We start from the raw sequence: 21,942 nt of genomic DNA on the forward strand, positions 1-21,942 counted from the left end.
GGGATGGTTTATTCAAAGTACTAAAAGGGAAAAAACTGTCCTATATTTGACAAAACTATCTGTCAAAAATGAGGACATTCTGGATAAATAAACATTCTGGATAAATAAATGGTGAGTTACTCTATTACTGCTGGACTCGCTCTGCAAGAAATGCTCAAGGGAGTCTTTCAAGGTAAAATAAAAAGACATAGTTAATAACTCAAGTCTTATGAGGAAATAAAGATCTCAATAAAGGTAAATACATGGACAACTACAAAAGCTAGTACTACTGGAACAATGATTTGCAACTGCACTGGTGATTTTCTACATAACCTAAGAGACTATATATTTTTTTAAAAATATTATTCTAAAAGCTAGTATTATTGTAACTTTAGTTTCTAACTCCAGATTTTGTTTTCTACATAATTTAAGGTATTAACACATTTGAAAGAATTATTGGTTCATGTTCTTGGCACACAATGCATAAAGATGTAATTTTTTGATACCAACAACAAAAAGGATGGGGATGGAGATATATAAGAGCATATTTTTTGTATATTATTGAAGTTAAGCTAATATAAATTCAAATTAAAGTGCTATAACTTTAGGATGGTAAAGAAAGTCCCCATGGTAACCACAAAGAAAATAGCCATAGGATATACACAAAAATAAATGAGACAGGAATTTAAACATTTTACCACAAAAAAAATGACTAAATGCAAAAGAAGACAGTAATATGGAAAATAAAGGACAAAAATCTGTAAGGCATGTAGAAAATTACAGAAGTCCCTGCATACTGGTAACTATGTTAAGTATAAATGGATTAAAACCTCTGATCAAAAGACAGAGATTGGAAGAAGACTTGAATCATATTATCCAACTATATATTGTCTACAAGAGATTTACTTTAGATCCAAAGACTCACAATAATGGATAGAACAATCAGACAGAAGATAAGTTAGGAAACAGGACTTAAACAACAAAATAAACCAACTAGATTTAGCAGACATATACAGAATACTATCCAAAAGCAACGGCAAATGCATTATTTTTAAAAGCACACAGGACATTTTCCAAAATAGATAATACATTAGGTCACAAATTTAAGTCTAAAAAGACTTCAAAAGTTAGAGATCATATAGAGTAACTTTTCTGACCACAACAGTATAAAGTTAGAAATCATTAACATAAATAAAACTAAAAAAAATTACAAAATAAACATTATATTCTCAAATTGATGAGTCAAAGAAGAAATAACAAAGGTAGTTAAAGAAATTCTTAGAGATGAATGAAAACAGAAAAACCATGTATGAGAAACTAATGAGACACAGCAAACGCAGGAGTAGAGAGGGATTCAGAGCTCTAAATGCTTACATTAAGAAACAAGAAAGATCTCAAATCAACAACTTAACTTTACAACTTAAAGAACTGGAAAAAGAAATGACTAAACTCAAAGTTAGCAGAGTTAAGACAATAATAAATATAAGACTGATATAAATGAAATAGAGAATAGAAAAATAATAGATATAATCAACTAAACCAAAAGTTAATTCTTCAAAAAAGTCAAGATAAAAAAAATTTCAGCTACATAGACTAAGACAAAAAAAAAAGATACTCAAATTACTAAAACCAGAAATTAAGTGGAGACATTATTACCAATTTTACAGAAGTAAAAAGGATTATAAGAGACTACTATGACCAACTGTATGCTGACCGACTGAATAACCTAGATGAAAAGGATAAATATCCAGATACACAAAATCTACCAAGATGAAATCATAAGTTAATAGAAAATCTGAATAGACCTATAGTTAGTGTGAAGACTGAATCAGTAATCAAAAATCTCCTAACAAAGAAAAGTCCTGGACTCAATAGCTTCTGATCAATTCCATCAAACATTTAATAAAAAACTAATTGCAATTATTGTCAACAATTCCTAAAAAAAAAATAAAGAGGAAAGAACCCTTCCTAACGCATTCTATGAGGCCAGCATTAATCCATTAACCTGAGGTCAAAACCAGACAAAAACACTAGAAAAATAAGTAAATAAATAAACAAATTAAAAAAACTGCAGACCATTATCTTTTAGGAATATTAATATAAAAATCCTCAATAACATCGTAGCAAACCAAATTCAGCAGCATTTTAAAAGATTCATTTACTATGGCCAAAAGAATTTATTCCTGGAATGCATGGATATTTCAACATACAAAAATCATACAATGTAGTACACTACAATTCCAGGATAAAGGAAAAAAATGCATCATCACCTTAATTGATGCAGAAAAAGCATTCGACAAAATTTAATACCCTATTCATGATAAAAGCACTCAAAACACTAGGAATAAAAAGTAAATACTTCAGCAAAATAAAAGCCATATATTAAATATACAGTTAATAATACTCAATGGTGAAAGATTAAAATATTTTCCTCCAGAAACAGTAACAAGGCAAGGATGCCTGCTTTCACCACTTCTATTTAACTAGGATTACTAGCCAGAGCAATTAGACAAAATTAACGGCAACTAAATTTGAAAGAAAGAAGTGAATTCATCTCTGTTCACAATCGTGTGATCTTATATGTAGAAAATTCCAAAGATTCCACAAAAACCTTTTAGAACTAAAAATGAATCCAATAAAATGAGAACATACAGTCAACACCCAAAATCAGTTGCATTTCTATACACTAACAATGAACAAACCAAAGAGGAAAATTCAAAACATAATTCCATTTTAATAGCATCAAAAATACCATTCTTAGTAATTAACAAAAGAAATTTAAGACATGCACAACAGAAACTACAAAATATTTTTGTAAAAGTTTTTGAAAGAAATTAAAGGAAACATTAATTAATGGAAATGCATCCCCTATGCAGAGATTGGAGTATTTTAAATATTAAAATGTCAATAGTACCCAAGACTTTAACGATATAAAATGTAGGATAAGTGGCCCCGCCAATACATGGGGAGATAAAACAATGCTACTCTGGACAGAAGATCACATGTCTCTAACCCTAAATCCAAAGTTCCTGCTAAGTGTGTGTCTGTCACAAGACCCAGTTGTGAGGATGAAGATTTCTAGCAAATTACTCCAAATGGAAGCACCTTTACAGTGCACACTAGTATTTTGGTGATATGAGAAATACCCTAACTGTTCATTGACATGTCAAGTTGTCAGAAGTGCACGGACATGTTTTACCACCTATACAGGCTTTCTTTCTTGAATGTTAGCTGAGCCAGTAGCAGGAGCACATGTCATACAGTGGTTGGATGCTTCTCTTTGGTCTGAAGTGTGAAGAAAAGAAATAGGAGCAATTAAGACTGCTTTTTTAGAGAAAGAGAAGCTGCTGTCTCCATTTTCTCAATAGTCTACTTATGTCTAGACGTAGATTATCTTTTAAAAAGCTATAATAGATTTTTTAAATTTATTTTGAGAGAGAGAGAATTCCAGGCAGGCTCTGGATAGTGCAGAGCCTGATGTGTGGCTCAAATTCATGAATCCTGAGACCCTGACCCAAGCCAAAGTCAGATGCTTAACTAACTGAGCCACCCAGATGACCCTATATATATTTTTAATCTTTGCAAGTGAAAAGAAGTTTTTAAAATATACAATAGAATTAAGTTTTATTAAATAGTAATTCCATAACATCAGTACTTAGAAAAGCTTGTGGAATCTTTGGAAATTTCAAAGAAAGGAAAAAACAACCAACTCGCTTAGATGTTTCCATTTAACTTAGCCTAGATACAGTAATAATTTATAGATGTTTAGAAATACTTAACAACTATATAACTTTAATTGAGTATAAACAAGCTTAGTAATGAAATAATCCATTTATTCATCTCAGGTGATGTAGAAGATTCAGAAGTCCATACAACATGTTATATAGGCTCTCAGATGTGCAGTCAAGATAGAGAAATGTGACTTATGTCTTAATACTTATATTATGAGGTGAGAAGCTGGAAAATACTAATGCAAGCAATATTGACAACAGAGTTTCAAAAGAATGCAAAAATATTTCTACTGAAAAATAAATAAACCTTTGTAAAAAAGCTCAAATTTATATTGGACCTTGAAGGAAGGATAAGAAAGAGTAGGAGTAACATAAACTGAAGCATGGCCAGAACAGCGAATGCATGTATGACACAATGAATGGACAGGCTTTGATGTGCCATGTGTTTATTTAGGAACCTGGTATGAGAGAAGGAGAGGGACACATAAAGCATGTGCATACATGCATACACACACACACACACACACACACACACACACAGTCAACCATTTTTAAATGTGATTACCTGAATCATAACTTACATAATTAGAGAAATGGAAATATTTTCCAGTTTACTTTATGGACCCCAATGGCTGATCTTTTACATATCCTGGAAAATTAGAATTCTATTTTAGAAATCACTGCTATACACAATAGTGATTATTTGTTTGTTTATTAAATGTATTTATTTATTGAGAGAGAGAGAGAGAGAGAGAGAGAGAGAGAGAGAGAGAGAGAATGAGTGGGGGAGGGGCAGAGAGGGAGAGAGAGAATCTCAAGCAGGCTCTGCACTGTCAACATGAAGCCCAACATGGGGCTAGATCCCATGAACCATGAGATCATGACCTGAGCCAAAATCGAGTTGGTTGCTTAACTGACTGAGCCACACATGATGTAAAAGAGTAGAGAACAAGAGTAGTGTCAGTCTCTGAAACCATTTCTGATTATGCCAGTCCATGGTGTTCAACCTTTCCTACAGGATAGCACTACTGAAGAAGGCCTTAGAACCTTCCTAATAATAGAATCTTGAGACACTTACCAGATAAAGAAAAAGCTCTTTACTCCTCCTTAAACTTTGAGAATATTTATGTATATAAATATATACATATATAAATACTATGTATTATAGTATTATAATACAGAAAATATTGTTCATAATAATGAACTTTAACAATAAAAAATCAAACAATGTTAACTAAAATGGAATATATTGGCATGATTTAAAAAATTATAGGGGTGGGGCACCTGGGTGGCTCAGTCGGTTAAGCGGCCGACTTCGGCTCAGGTCATGATCTTATGGTTTGTGAGTTCGAGCCCCGCATTGGGCTCTGTGCTGACAGCTCGGAGCCTGGAGCCTGCTTAGGATTCTGTGCCTCCCTCTCTCTCTGCCCTTCCCCCACCCATGCTCTGTCTCTCTCTGTCTCAAATATAAATAAACATAATTTTTTCTTAATTGTAAGGTTAAAAAATGTAAAAACATGTCTTCTAAAATTATGTATCAGTTACATTCACTATTAAAATAACCATGATGGTCAGCCCACAGCTATTCTTCACTAGAAATAAGAAAATTTTATGAGCTATATTCTAGGAAAAAATCATATTTACACTGAATATTAAAGTATCCAAAAAAGTGTATATTTGAGGAGTTAACTGGGTCTATTTTTTTTAAGTTTCTAATGACTATGAATACTTCCATCCTCCTATACATTAAATTTTTATAAAACACTCATGAAATATTCATTTTTTTTCTCACTACTCACAAATATCTTTCACATATAAATTAGTTTCATTTCTTCATACCATTTATTTCTCTGATTTATAAAATTATATACATAGGGGAGCCTGTGTGGCTCTGCCGGATGAGCATCTGACTTCAGCTTAGGTCATGATCTCATGGTTTGTGTGTTCAAGCCCCATATCAGGCTCTATGCTGACAGCTCAGAGACTGGAGCCTGTTTTGAAGTCTGTGTCTCCCTCTCTCTCTGCCCCTCCTCAACTCACACACTCTCTCTCTCTCAATCTCTCAATGATAAAAACACGTTAAAAATAAAATAAAATAAAATAAAATAAAATAAAATAAAATAAATAAAATAATACACATAAAGAAAACTCATTTTCTTAAAAATTTAAAAATTATTTGAATAGAAGTTCTTTTATTATTACAGCAGCAACCAGGCAAAGTACAGAATTATGAATGAATTTGGGTCTTCATATTAAGACATCTGGGTAAGTTTCCAGCATACAAATAATTTTACTTAAAGCTGTTATTCACTCAGTTTTCCTATTGACCTCATTCTCTATATATTTTGATCTACATAGTTTAAACTCATTAAGACTGCTATTTTATATAAATTTCTAATTTAGATTGGGTTTATTTTTTAATGTACACAATGAAAATAGTCCCATATATTCTTGTTTTGATTTTTAACATATAGAAGTCCTTCCATTACATTCAAATTAGAAGAAATTTCCCTTCACTGAAAATACAGAATTAATGTGGATTACTTTTATCCCCTTATCTTTGCAATTCACAAGATTTTAGAGCACTTGTATTTAATATAGACAGATGATTTTTATAGTCTATTTCTCTTATACCATGTGAAATATAGTCATTAAAATGATAACCATTTTTCTTCAGGCAGATTTATGTGGGAAATCGTGTAATTGTAGAAAATATTCCTTGCAGAGAATTTTTTAAAAGCATCGGAATTTATTAAGATTTTAAAAACTGCAGTAGTTTAGAACTAATACTAAACAATGATTATTTAAAATTGTTTCTAAAATAGTAAAATTGAATAGTATGATATATGCAAATGCAGTTTCATCCAGGCAACTGTAAATAACATGGATTAAAGAAACACTGGAATAAAAATCTTAAGTGTAACTTAACATGATGTTACAATAACTTTTAGCTATTGGAAAACGACAGGAAAACTACACATCCTCCTATAGAAAAACCATCACTACCATAATAGAAAAGAGTTATGTCTCATAGATTACTTCAAAAGAAACAAACCCCCAAACCCTCTGAGACCCATTTCATCACAATTAGTAGCCAGAGAAGTTCATTGAGAACTAGTATATTACAGCACTGAGAACACGAAATAACCATCATGTTCATGTCATTGAACCACATGAACCTTTTACTCATTATTTATAAAAGATGCTTGCTAATATATCATAAAACAAAGAACATTTGTGAAAATATGTGTTTTTACTTATTTTTTTATTTTTTAAAGTTTTTTAATGTGCATTTATTTTAAGAGAGATAGAGAGCATGAGCAGGACCAGGAGCGGGGAAGGGGCAGAAAGAGAAGACAGAATCCTAAGCGTGCTTCAGGTTCCGAGGGAGGTGTCAGCACAGGGCCAGGCAGGGGGTGGGGGGCCTGAACTCCAAGCCTAAGATCATGACCTGAGCTGAAGTCAGATGCTTAACCGACTGTGCCACCCAGGCGCCCCTGTGATAATATGTGTTTTAAGAACACAGACAAAAACACACACAATGATAAGATAAAATAAAACTTTGAAAGGGACCGTTGTGTGTTTGGTTGGTAGAGAGGGGAGACAGAAGACAGAAAGACCTAAAAGTATGATCATGTCATATGTCATGCAGGCACATCTGAGATGCAGTTCCAAAAGAACCCCAACAATAAAAAAAAGAAGTTTTTAAGTAACAAAAACATATCAATTATTTATTTCATTATTTTTAGTAGCACCATAACACAACACAGAAAACCCTGACAAATTTAGGAAAGTCACACATTAGGTCACATCGTAATATCACAAAACAGATTTATTTATTTTTTATTTTTTAACGTTTTTTTAATTTATTTTTGAGACAGGGAGAGACAGAGCATGAACGGGGGAGGGTCAGAGAGAGGGAGACACAGAATCTGAAACAGGCTCCAGGCTCTGAGCTGTCAGCACAGAGCCCAACGTGGGGCTCGAACTCACGGACCACGAGATCATGACCTGAGCCGAAGTCAGCCGCTTAACCGACTGAGCCTCCCAGGTGCCCCGAAAAAACAGATTTAAAGAAATATCTGGGGGTGCCTTGGTGGCTCAGTCAGTTAAGCACTGGACTTCAGCTCAGGTCACGATCTCCCAGTTCACGAGTTCGAGCCCCAAGTCGAGCTCTGCTGACAGCTAGTAGCCTGGGTCCTGCTTCAGATTCTGTGCCTCCCTCTCTCTCTCTGCTCCTCACACTCATGCTGTCTCTCTCTCTTTCAAATACAAATAATAAAAATTTAAAAAAAGAAATATCTGTATGGGCTTACTCTAACTTTAGTTGAGTTGTGATGCTCATTCTCGCTATTTTCATCCTGTATTTTAAATAATTACTGGCCTTCTTTTCTAAGTATGAACAACAATAAAAAGGTTTTATATTCAATAATGGTCATAGAAAAACATGTATCAACAATAACTTCAATAAAATATCCCACTGGAAATAAGTTACTTTCTTTTTGAGTCACAATGCAGAACAAAAGTAGTTCAATCTTGTATATCTTCACCACAAAAATGAATTAATAATTTAATAGAAAGAAATCTTCCCTATTATATTATTATTCACTCTGTTTATAGACATAGCATTGCATACTTACCATATGTTGTTCAATTATCAATGAAGAATCCAGGAACTGTTGAATAATCTGAATTTTACTGCATAATTAGTGGGTTTTTGAACAATAAAATTTGAAGTGAGTATCAAATAACATGTTTTCCAATAAAGACCTGGTTGTATCAAAATTATCTTTTGGATTCTAGCAGGTTCTAGTACATAATGAAAAATATCTACCAGTAGGCAGACCTGCGTCACACTGGGGGCAGGGAGATGGTTATGTCAACCCACAGTGTGCCATCTGCCAGGGACTTCAGGGCACTGGCTCCAGCCTGGATCAGTATTGCAGCTTTCCCTGAAGATCAGGCAGAGCACCATTGCCTTTCTCTCCTAGCCCCCTTGGGACAGAGGGACTATATTTTTACTGTACCCTGCATTATCGAATAATTTCAACAGGTACCATTTATATCATAGTCTATGTAAATGGCTCTTCTTATGGTTGCATATTATACAATGTATGGATCCATACACTGTGTGCACATCTGATGGCCTTTGTTATTCTGGGTAACATTGGGAAAACTGCCAAGTTTTGAAGCTTAAATTTATATTTAAAATTTCTGCTGAATGTGCATAGGAAGCTAGAAAGTTTCCAGGAAAAAAAATGTGAATTTGTTGGACGATAAGCCACACTACACAGCAAGAAGTTTAGCTAATTACAAGTACTAATCATTACTCATAAGAAACACTGATATGCTCATTTTTCTTAAAAGCATAATTTTCAATGCTACGTCATCAATATATTAACAAATTAGTTTAACACTGTTTTAAAAATGGAAAAGTCCCACATATAAAAATATAATATTACAACAAAAATTATAAAGATCTGTAAAAGGGGTGAGACAGTCAGTGGAGATACACTTACACTAATAGACCTACAGAACTCAGGAAAGTCTCAGAAATTTTAAGTGCAATGAATGAGAGCATAAAACTGAATGATCATCAAATATTTAAACAATTGTACTCTCATGCCCTCTTCCCAGATTAAAGAGAAGATGAGTTCCTCTCTCTCATCTTAACAGAAGATGCAAGGTCTATTATTTGGTAAGTAGGACCAAAGAAGTTTTGTACTCTAGAATTCTAAACAGGAGGAACATGGAGTTGACGTGCCGAATAAAATTTTGTGGGAATCATCTGACACCATTTGACTCTAGCTGCCTTTCCACAGTGTCCTGACAGCCAGGTATGCCAGTAATAACTGAATAGCCTCAAAACAGATATCCGAAAACAGTTACCATTTCTCAGACTCTTGTTGATGGGGAAGTTAGAAACCCATCTGATCTCAAGGCTTGAAAACATTGTCTTTACAAACAGAGATGAGGGTGTTTTTCTTTCACTTATCCAGGCAAGGATCACCAAATACTTGGGGAACGTTTCCATTGTGAATGACAGAGACAAAGCAAACAACAACAACAAAATAAATCTAGGAAACGAAAACCAAATCAGGGAGCAAAAACAATGCTGAAAATGAAATATCATGATAATTATCAGAGAGAAAAGACTATATTGCATAAATGAGACGAGAAATGACCAGAGAATAAAATATTTAACAATTTTAAAAACTTATAGGTAAATTGAAAGATATGTGTTGAAATCCTTAGGGGAGAGTAAAGCTAAAAGTAGAGACAATGAGAGAAAACACAGGAAACATGGGAGGATTAACTGAAAAAAGCTAACATTTGATTAAGAAATTCTAATACAAAGCAATGGGGAAAAATTACTAAAAAAAAAAAAAAAAAAAGCACCCAACTCTATCTTACTCCTTAGGGCATTAATGTCCAGTTTTAAAAGTGAAATAATTTTCCGATGCAAATCCTGTAAAAGAACACTTTATAGGCCATATGAAGCCTGCTGCACTAAGAGAAAGTGAGTGGGCATGTGAGGGTGGGGGCAGAGCATGGAGGTGATTCCTAGTGAAAAATGAAAACATGGAGGACCTAGGTGCTGTAATAGGGTTGTTGGTACATGGAAATTCCATACATGTAACAAATAAATTTTTCATTGTTGATGTGGAGCTTCAGCTTGAATCAATATAAATACTATTTAGCTTTCAGTTTTGGAGTATTCAAGCCAGAAAGATTCTTTATTCCAAGGGAGTTGCTGGTGCCACTGAATTTAGGGCACCCGCTATGGGACAAAGGTACTGGGACATAGCATCTCTTTAGTTGTATCGAAATCTTTCTTGGTATTTGATCTATTAATCTTCACTCTATTCCAATTTAAGCTCCTGTATTTAAAATCAGTTTGTGGGCCTATCGGGCACAGGCATAGAATTTGTAAATCCAAACACCTATCTTTCAAAACAATCTTGGAAAAAAATCCTTATTGAATGCCACTTCTTCACAAAGCTGAAAATGGATTTCTCTGCCATATAAATTGATTTTTTTCTTCAGGTTTCAATTAAAATAGAACTTTTGCTAAAATTAAAATCTGGATTAAAAATTTTGGCATTATATGTAGTAATGAAGCAGGTACATAACCTTAATCACAATGTTCATAAACTAAATGCTATAAGGTTAAAATGACCATCTATAGATTAAAATATACGTACTGCAATTGCATCCTGCGAAGCAATATTGAAGGTTTAGTGAAATTATGCAGTGAAAAAACTGTAAAGTCCAACTGTGAATTTATTTCTAAATTGTAGTTAGTTATTACACCCTTCGATTAATAAAAATGGCAAGAATTTGAGTAAGTTTCCAATGAATGTTCCATTTACAAAATGCTACTATTTTCAAATAAAAATTAACTCCCTTATTTTCAGGAACAAAGAGAAATTCTACCACAACCCTAGGTTCAAATAAACCAAAGCATCTAATACTCTCAGTTGAGATTGAAAGATGTTTATGTGTGATTGTACCTGGCTAAACATTTCACAAATTAAAATTATGCTATTTGAGAGAATTGTTTTATGCTCTGATAAAAATAACTTGATATTTTAAAATGTCAATTTTTCATTTTTGTTTTGAATACTGAAAAGTGAGTACCTGTTTTGAAAGATTATTATCTTCTCTTCATTTGTGCCCAATGAGGTATATAGAACATGCTTACCAAGTGTTAAATGATAGGGTAATGGAAATGCCATGTAACCCTCCCAATCAAAAAAAATCTTGCTACACCTATGACACACATTTTTCACTCAAAACTAAATGTCAAAATGACTTCCATTTGAAATTTAAATAGTTCAAGTTGTTATCAGATTTGTTCACAATTCATGTTTTGAAATTTAGTTTTAGGTCAATTATTAGTGATTGGGATGATCAGTAAGGTTTCAGCTAAACCTTGAAGAATATAATAACTGGTCTAGACAGCAACTGTACCCTAAACCTTGGACCAGGTGCAGAGTAAGCAAGTGAAATTCACAGGAAATTAATTAATGCATTATTTAGAATCAGAATCTACTAACAGGAGATTTTTTTTCCTAAAATTTTCTTGCTTATGCCACCACAACCAAGCAAGAGATGATATTTATTTTTAGGTAGACGAAGATACATGAGTAGTATATAATGGATTATGGGTATTTATGAACTAGGAAAAAAAACTGAACATCAACTAAACTCATGTAAATTAAAAGAAAGAAAGAAATCTATGCCGAAGGAAAAAAGTAGTAGCTGAAATGTTGACTATAGTCCCTGTCTTTTCAGAGATAAATCTAAATCTATCTTCTAACAAATGCCTCAAAGGCAATGAGTATAATTATGCTTACAAAATTCTTCCTCAAACATTAAAATGATTAGCGTGAACTGCAAAAGAAGCATTTCTTCCCTATTCAAAATTATGTATGTTCTTTAAAAAAACGTCAGAATTTCAACAATGTCGTTACCTATACAGCCAGAAGAGCGCCTTTTAAATATAGTTACAATTATACATATCATTTTCAAAAATCTTTTTAGGTGTACATGTTAGATCACAGAAAAGGAAGGAAAACTGAAATAGGAAAAATGATGTGGATGGGGAGACTGTAGCTAGAGGACCAGCCATGTAATTGTTTTTTTGTAAAGTGACTGCCGTCCTTTGGAACATCTCAACTGGTACTCAGACAATGAGAGCTATTGCACGGATCTGTAGTACACAAGGTTGGATTCCAGTGTCCTCATGGGGGAGAGAAGAAAGAGGGAGGTCTGAGGCTTGGACCCCTGCATGGAGCTAGGAATGTCAACGTTCTTGGAAGAAAGGAAAAGTGTGGGCTAAAAAAATTTGTTTGACTTGGCAAGGAGGTGGGATAAATACTTCTTTGAAAATTAGTAACTGCAAATCTGCTCTCATAGCACAGGAACTCTCAAATCAAGAAATTAATTTAAGATGCTTCCACCTTTGTAAAATTTCAGAGCAGCTGTTCAAAGTAAAGGGATATTTTCTGTGGAAGACTGCATCCAAACCCCAGGCCTTGCATGACACAAGTAAGTAAGATTAGCAAAATATGAGATCACAATTTAAAATTATAAAATATACTACTAAACAAGCCACCATGAGTGAGATACTGTTGAAACATACAACGAACTAATGTAATTTATATAAATTAAAAATGTGATTGTTGTGGTGCCTGGGTGGCTCAGTTGGTTGGGCATCCGACTTTGGCTCAGGTCATGATCTCACAGTCCGTGAATTTGAACCCTGCATCGGGCTCTATGCTGGCAGCTCGGAGCCTGGAGCCTGCTTCAATTCTGTGTCTCCCTCTTTCTCTGCCCCTACCATGCCTGTGCTCTGCCTCGCTCTCAAAAATAAAATAAAAACATAAAAAAAAATTTAATGTGATTGTTAAATTAAAATCTTAATAGACAGGTTTAATGGTAGCTTAAACATAAGTGAACAAAGAATTAGTGAACTGGTAGGCAGAACTGAATAATAATATGGTAAAATAATGAAACATAATAAAATATAGGTACAGAGATACGGTATTCTAACTTCTAAAAAAAACAAGTTTAGCATTTATAACTGGGATTTTTCAGAATAAGGGAATAGAGAGAATGAGGGAAAAGACAATATTCGTATTCAAGAATGTAATGATATAACATTTTCCAGGATGGATGAAAGACATCAATCTTTAGATTGAGGAACATTATGAACCTCAAACAGAACAAGAACTCCACATGAAGACATGTAATTAAACCTCAAGACACCAAATTAAAATAGATATCTCAAAACCAGTGTAAGAAAAAAGTAAAAATATTTACAAAGAAAAAATTTCCAAATGACAGTGATATTTCAGCTTTCTAGTTCATATTTAACGTAGGCAAATTATTCCGTCAGTTCTCTATAGAAGCCCTTCCAGTAGCTATCTAAAACACATTGCAACACACACACATTACACCATACACATATATATATGTGTACATATATACATATATAAGTATATGTATGTATGTATGTACACATAATATATACACACACATATATAATATATATATATATATACATACACACACACACACACACACACACACACATATATATACACATATATATAAAAACACACACACTTAGGGGTGCCTGGGTGGTTCAGTCAGTTAAGCGTCTGACTTTGGCTCAGATCATGATCTCATGGTTCGTGATTTCAGGCCCCACTTAGGGCTTGTGCTGACAGCTCAGAGCCTGGAGCCTGCTTCAGATGCTGTGTCTTCCTCTCTCTCTGCCCCTCCCCCTCTCACACTCTGTGTCTCTCTCTCTCCCAAAAATAAACATTAACATTTTTAAAAAATACATACTTAAAATTATATATATGGGCTATACTCATACTTTACAGGGAAGTAATTTGTGTTCCACTTTCACAACTTGTTTTTGTTTGTTTATTTGAGACAGAGAGAGACAGAGAGAGAGAGAGAGAGAGAGAGAGAGAGAGAGAAAGAGAAGGAAAGCACCTGAGTAGGGGGAGGGTCAGAGCGGGGAGAGAGAGAAGGAGAGGGTGAGAGAGAGAGAGAGAGAGAGAGAGAGAGAGAGAGAGAGAATGAATCTCAAGCAGGCTCCATGCTCAGCTTGAATCCCGATGTGGGGCTCAATCCATGACCCTGGGATCATGAACTGAGCCGAGATCAAGAGTCGGATGCTCAACTGACCGAGCCACCCAGGCGCCCCACTTTTGCAACTCTTTACTGAATAAAGGAAAAACGGTGCCTAACGGTCAACAGTACTGGCTTTGGAATCTGATTTCCTGTCAGGGTTTGAATTTTAGTTTCACTATTATTTATCCACATGACCTTATAGATAAGAAGCTAAATTTTATAGTCCCAGTATTCTCCTTTATATGGATTGCCCTCAGCTTCATCCTCTGTAAGAGGATATTCATACTACCAAATTCTTCACTTTGTAGTCAAAATCTATTGACTTAATTTATTTTCAGTTCTTAACAGAGTGACTAAAATAGAATGAATATTTGGGAACTAGGAACTGAATTGTGCCCCACCCCCCATTCATATGTTGAAACCCTAGCCTCTAATGTGATAGTAGTTAGAGGTGGGTCTTGGGGAGGTGATTAGACTTAGTGAACTCATGAGGGTGGAGCCCCATGATGGAATCAGCATTCTCATAGGAAGAGGAAGAGAAACCAGAACTATGAGTATTCTGATCTCATTGGCAAGCTTTAAGCTATCCAAGGCTGAGTGCACTGACTGTCATTCATGTAAGGTCCCTGACTGATACTCAAAATTCACCAAACAGGTTTCTGACACGTTTTCTTTCTACATAAAATACTCACAGGTAAAGAATATACCTATCATATATACCTGAATGTCTAATTTCCGAGACAGTGATTTCTCATTGTAAATTAACAAATGTTCTTTATTATATATCAGTTTTATAAACACGGAAATCTGCTTCTGAGATAGGGATATATGGAGTAACAAAATCAGGTCTTTGAACGTGAACAACTCTGTCAGATAAAAGCCATTATAAATTCTTCATGGTTTTGCAACTTTGTAAGAAGTCTCAGAAGAATCTATTAACCTTCTTCCCTAGGGTGGAGGGGTAAGGGGTGGCGGTACTCTTCTGTCAAGTTTAATTTCTCTAATGTTCAGCTTTAACATTACTTGTCTCCAGGGTTGTGCCCAAGCACCCACTTTGAATGTTCTGTAGTGTCAGAAATAATTCATCTCTCTTTCTGTCTCTCCCTTTTCACCCTCTTTTGTTTTCTCTCTCTTAAAAGTATTATTCTTGCATCTAGGGTAACGGTTGCTTCCACTGGAATCCTAGAACTCAGAAGCTCATTCTTTTGGGGCACTATCTTCTCTCCTAAACCACACAGCATTTGCACAAAGACATTACCTACCCAAACCCTCTTATTATTAGAAGAAATTATAAAAGCTGACATGTTGGGGGGGGGCATTACTTGAAGAATGTGGTAAATGACTGAAGACAGATTAATATTTCTGGCATTTCTATCAAAAACCTATTATTCTCAGTAAAAATGAATAAGCAGGTGCCAACACAGATGAAACTAGGATGATTTTTACCTGTTCTGTCTCCATTGTCCACTAAGCCAATCCTTCATAGAAGGGCTCACGCTTTTCTTCATAGAACAAACAGCTAGCTCATGCTTTTTACAGAACCCTTACACCGTACATATTAGGATCAGGCCAGGGCCCAGGGCCAGCACAGGAAGGGCAGTATAATTTTCATTACTACATACTCACCAATACTTTATATTACTATATACTCATCATTTTCCTTACTATCCTTTTGTAGTTCTATATCCCAATCAATACACTCCACCTCTCATAATTTACTATGATTTCTTACTTTAGTTTCTTCTTTTAATGGGAAAACAAACCACATTTTCACAACATGATGAAATTCTATATAAGTGAACAGAAGTGCTATAAATTGTTTTAACTTCTCAGAATTAGGTTATTCTATTACTCCACCTGCCATAATTAGTAGTAATAGCTTGAGTTTTCAAAACACAATTTTGAAATAAATTTTAGTAGACAGATGACTTTTTATAGATTGTTTCATAAATGCATGTAAAGTACACTTACTTGTGGAAGAAATCTTATTAATAAATGAAAAACAAGCACATATGTTAGAATATTCAGGCATCTAATATGACATGTCAGCAGTTGTTTTTCCCACCACCAAACTTTTTAAATACTAACTTTCCCCCCAATATTGAACTTTGGAGATTTTGTGAAACTTTCCATCTTTGTTAAAGATAAAAAGTTTCCCACTCTTTATTCAAGTTATTCTCAAGAAGAATAGGACAGTGGAAATGTCTTCCCAACTCTACTAAAAAAAAAAAGGACATATTGAAGAAAAATAAAAGCCCACTCACACAAGCACACTGAAGGTCAGCTTGAATTAACCAACACAATTTGCAAGCACTGACTCACTTTGAACTCCATGGGAGCGTACTATTTTCCAGGTTTCTGATGCCACTTCTTTGACATCCACCTGATAGTGATGAATAGGCACACCTCCATGGGAGTCCGGCTTGTTGAAAGAAACCTTGGCTGTGGTCTGTGACAGCTCTATAATCTTCACTCCATAGGGACTGGATGGCACATCTACAAATTAGTAGAAACAAAGGAAATATAAGCCAGGTAATATGGATGGCCATTATTAAAATTTATGGTATTTTGAAAATTAGGAATAAAGGAACATTTCTCCCTATGTCACTTATCTATGTGAATTACAAAGCTTGCATAAACTGATGAATGATGTCTTCAAATTGGAAGAAAGTACACATGAGTCAATCTTTACAACTATATCAGATAAAGAATATTCAATATCAAATGTCATTGACTGGGGCAGTAATTTTACTTGTCTTTTCTATACAATATTAGGATTTTATTTGCATTTATGGAAAACAAGCTTGTGTGTGTGTGTGTGTGTGTGTGAGAGAGGGAGAGAGAGAGAGAGAAGGAGAGACAGAGAGAGAGAGAGGGAGAGAGAAAGGGAGGGAGAGAGAAGGAGAGACAGAGAGAGAGGGAGGGAGGGAGAGAGACAGGGAGGGAGAGAGAGAGAAGGAGACACACACACACACACACACACACACACACACAGAATGCAGATACAATTAGAAGAAGAAGCAGGGGTGCTTGGGTGGGTCAGTCAGTTAAGCACGCAACTTTGGCTCAGGTCAAGATTCACGTTCATGGGTAGGAGCCCTTCATTGGGCTCTGTGCTGACAGGTCAGAACCTGAAGCCCACTTCATATTCTGTGTCTCCCTCTCTCTCTGCCCCTCCCCTGCACACACTCTGTCTCTCAAAAAAAAAAAAATATATATATATACATATATATGAAAAAACCAGACTTTATTGAATTTTTAGTATAAATAGTTATCTTTTGTGAAAATTTGAGATTAATTTTCTTCTTGTTCATTCAAATTATATTAATAATTTTGGGAAAGTATTAAGTTTAGAACACATGTCATTATGAACGAAATAAAATTGCAAGCTGTCCGTTTTAGCTTCATTTATGTATTATTTAACTAAAATAAACCTTTATTTGAAATAGTTAAGTTTTAATCACTGTATTTAAAAAAATAGCTATAAAATCTTTCTTGTGTGTGTTTTTGTATCAATTCATTACTCACATTATTTAAAGGTCAATAAAGTATCCTGAAGGAAAATTCATATCATTTTCCAGCATACAAAACTTTATCAACAAGTATCAAAAATGGTAAAAAGGCAAGAGGGAAAAACAAAAAACAAGGGAGAAAAATTCTCATTGGAATTAACAAATTGAAACTTCTAGTGCAGAAACATGAAGAATTAGAGGCACATTAAACATTGAAGGGATCTGTCTATGTCTCTCAATTTATCTTTCTTTTCTTTTCCTTTTTAAAAAAGTAATCTCTATACCCAACATGGGGTTCAAACCCAAGATCCCAAGGAAGGTCAAAGAATCACATGCTATACTGAGTGAGCCAGCCAGGAGCACCTGTCTCTCTTTCTTTTCAATACCACATTGGAAACAATCATAAAATTGGAAAATTACATATAATTTACTTAAAAATATACATATATTATAAAAATATGATTAAATACGTCATTTCATCTTTGAACATAATTTTATTTTAAAAAGGTGATTGAAAATAACAGTAAATGCAAATCCCTATTCAATATAATCAAACATTAATATAAAAATCTCTAATGGCTGTCAAAAGTCAACTGTCCCTTATTTGCTGAAGCTGAAGGAGAGCACGGTAGATCACATAAAAATACGCCTTATAATTGGTATTGGCAAGAGCCAGGAGGTCAGGTTTTTGGTCTTTGGATGTGAATATTGCAGAGAAATGTATCAATGTACATTTCAGCTCTAATTAGTAACAGTAAATTATTTGGAGATAATATTTTAAATGCATTATGGAATAACTCAAAGGTTTGGAAATAAATGTGTAGAATACTGATGCCTCCCAAAGTCATATTGCTATTAAAATCTTATCTGGAAATAAAAATTGTAAATTATCTGAATAATCTATGAAATGTCACCATACATAAACCTTATAATATTTTCATGTTTCTTTAATCCCTAGATTATAACTGTAGGTTCTTTTCACCCGTAGGTTTGATCTAAAGTTTACAGAAAGGAAACACACACACACCAACACATTGATTGTTTTTTTTTAATATGAAATTTATTGTTAAATTGGTTTCCATACAACACCCAGTGCTCATCCCAACAGGTGCTCTCCTCAATGCCCATCACCCAACCTCCCCTCTCTCCCACCCCCCCATCACCCCTCAGTTTATTCTCAGTTTTTAAGAGTTTCTTATGGTTTGGCTCCCTCTCTCTCTAACTTTTTTTCCCTTCCCTTCCTCTCCCCCATGGTCTTCTCTTAAGTTTCTCAGGATCCACATAAGAGTGAAAACATATGCTATCTGTCTTTCCCTGTATGACTTATTTCACTTAGCATAACACTCTTCAGTTCCATCCACGTTGCTACAAAAAGCCATATTTCATTCTTTCTCATTGCCAAGTAGTATTCCATTGTGTATATAAACCACACTTTCTTTATCCATTCATCAGCTGATGGACATTTAGGCTCTTTCCATAATTTGGCTATTGTTGAAAGTGCTGCTATCAACATTGGGGTACAAGTGACCCTATGCATCAGCACTCCTGTATCCCTTGGGTATATTCTTAGCAGTGCTATTGCTGGGTCATAGGGTAGATCTATTTTTAATTTTTTGAGGAACCTCCACACTGTTTTCCAGAGTGGCTGCACCAATTTGCATTCCCACCAACAGTGCAAGAGGGTTCCCGTTTCTCCACATCCTCTCCAGCATCTATAGTCTCCTGATTTGTTCATTTTAGCCACTCTGACTGGCATGAGGTTGTATCTCAGTGTGGTTTTGATTTGTATTTCCCTGATGAGGAGTGACGTTGAACATCTTTTCATGTGCCTGTTGGCCATCTGGATGTCTTCTTTAGAGAAGTGTCTATTCATGTTTTCTGCCCATTTCTTCACTGGATTATTTGTTTTTTGGGCGTGGAGAAGAATGAAACTAGACCACTTTCTTACACCATTCACAAAAATAAACTCAAAATGGATAAAGGACCTGAATGTGAGACAGGAAACTATCAAAACCCTAGAGGAGAAAGCAGGAATAAAACCTCTCTGACCTCAGCCGCAGCAATTTCTTACTTGACACATCTCCAAAGGCAAGGGAATTAAAAGCAAAAATTGACTATTGGGACCTCATGAAGATAAAAACCTTCTTCACTGCAAAGGAAACAATCAACAAAACTAAAACGCAACTAACGGAATGGGAAAAGATATTTGCAAATGACATATCGGACAAAGGGCTAGTATGCAAAATCTATAAAGAACTCACATTGATTGTTTAGAAGACTGCCAATTCTTCACCCCCATGCCCATGACTCTCTAATGTCAACTAGGCCTAAATTGGACAAAATAGCAATTATAATCTTCAGTTTAAGGATACTTTTAAAAAACAATGATTCAGTTGGTTAAGTGCCTGACTGTTGATTTCAGCTCAGGTCATGATCTCATGGTTTGTGAGTTCAAACCCCACAATGGGCTCTGCATTGACAGTGCTGAACCTGCTTGGGATTCTCTCTGTCTCTCTCAAAATAAAGAAATAAACTTAAAAAAATAAAAAAAGAAAGGTACTAAGTACTGAGGTTGGGAGGAAGAGATGTGATACCTCTTGGGCTCCACCTTTGAGCCCATTTGGAAGGGGTCCACACATTTGGAAGGGACATGGTCCTTGATTCTTACTCTGACCACAGACATATGCAGTATCAGCTGAGCTGTGCACTTGACATGATACAACTACAGATAAATAAGGCTTTTTTTCTTAGCATGAAGGTACCACTACCAAAACTTGAGCCAGTGGGTATCTTTTTCTGGCCAGATAGTCTATTTTCAGACCTGTTGACTCTTACTCTGGTTTTCCATTTATATTTACTTTTTGTTGGCCTCTACTTTCTGTTACCTGACTAAAAGAAAAACATGCTTATGACTAATATCTTCCTAAATATTTTTCTTTTATATTCTGATTTTATATGTCCAACCACTTACTGGCTACCAAATTATTCCATGTATATGTGTACACACACACACACACACACACACACACTGAGTGAGTAAAAGGGACTGGAATATACTCAGTCCCCAGGAAATATATGACAAATTAAACATTTCAGTAATTAAAAATAATATACAAAGGTAGAGAACATATTCAAGTGAATAGGGCCGAATATGCCTAGAACCAATGTCTTTAATTCTTCACCCTCTCCATTGTTTGTTTTTTTTTTAACACAGGTAACTTTATTTTTTTTTCAATATATGAAGTTTATTGTCAAATTGGTTTCCACACAACACCCAGTGCTCATCCCAAAAGGTGCCCTCCTCAATACCCATCACTCACCCTCCCCTCCCTCCCACCCCCCATCAACCCTCAGTTTGTTCTCAGTTTTTAAGTCTCTTATGCTTTAGCTCTTTTCCACTCTAACCTCTTTTTTTTCCTTCCCCTCCCCCGTGGGTTTCTGTTAAGTTTCGCAGGATCCACATAAGAGTGAAACCATATGGTATCTGTCTTTCTCTGTATGGCTTATTTCACTTAGCATAACACTCTCCAGTGTTTTTTAATCGCATTCATCCTTGAGCCTATCTCTTATATACAACACAATAAGTCAAAGTTATTTCCATCATTCCCACATCATAATTTTTGTGTTCATCTCCTCCTTCCTGTTTCCACTGTGAAGTCCAAGTCCTATCTGCCTCTACCTGCAATGCCATTAGTGGCTCTTGGCTTCCTTTCCTATTGGACATCCCACCAAATTTCAATCCATATGGTGTGTAAATGCAAAATCAATCTTTCTAAAGCACCACTCTACTCACGCCACTTCCCTAAGCAGGGTATTCAGAAGCTTCCTCCTCTTTACACCTTGAAGCTTAGACCTTTCAGTCTGGCTTTCAATATCCTGAATTACCTAACCTCACTGGGTCTATGCAAACAGAGGATCATATTGTAGAAGGCTATCAAACACAGTCCAATGTTTCAAATGGGGCTTGTGGATCTTGAATTCCATACACAAAGCTTCCATCACTGTTAGCATATTTTTCTAAACTATTTCTTAGCATCCTCCATCTCAATAATTAATGAATGCTACCC

General features: G+C 34.9%; 1 protein-coding gene across 4 annotated transcripts in view; it reads right to left on the bottom strand.

Annotated features, from left to right (window-relative positions):
• The window catches only part of NCAM2 (neural cell adhesion molecule 2), a 517,977-nt gene that overhangs the window by 77,136 nt on the left and 418,899 nt on the right, over positions 1-21,942 (bottom strand). For all 4 annotated transcript variants that reach the window (XM_027041783.2, XM_053220659.1, XM_053220660.1 and 1 more), the window contains one exon: positions 16,686-16,859. In XM_027041783.2, the coding sequence (XP_026897584.1) occupies positions 16,686-16,859 (174 nt within the window). The remainder of the gene's footprint in view (positions 1-16,685; positions 16,860-21,942) is intronic.

The sequence above is a fragment of the Acinonyx jubatus genome, chromosome C2, assembly GCF_027475565.1.
Source record: "Acinonyx jubatus isolate Ajub_Pintada_27869175 chromosome C2, VMU_Ajub_asm_v1.0, whole genome shotgun sequence".
Lineage (NCBI taxonomy): Eukaryota > Metazoa > Chordata > Mammalia > Carnivora > Felidae > Acinonyx > Acinonyx jubatus.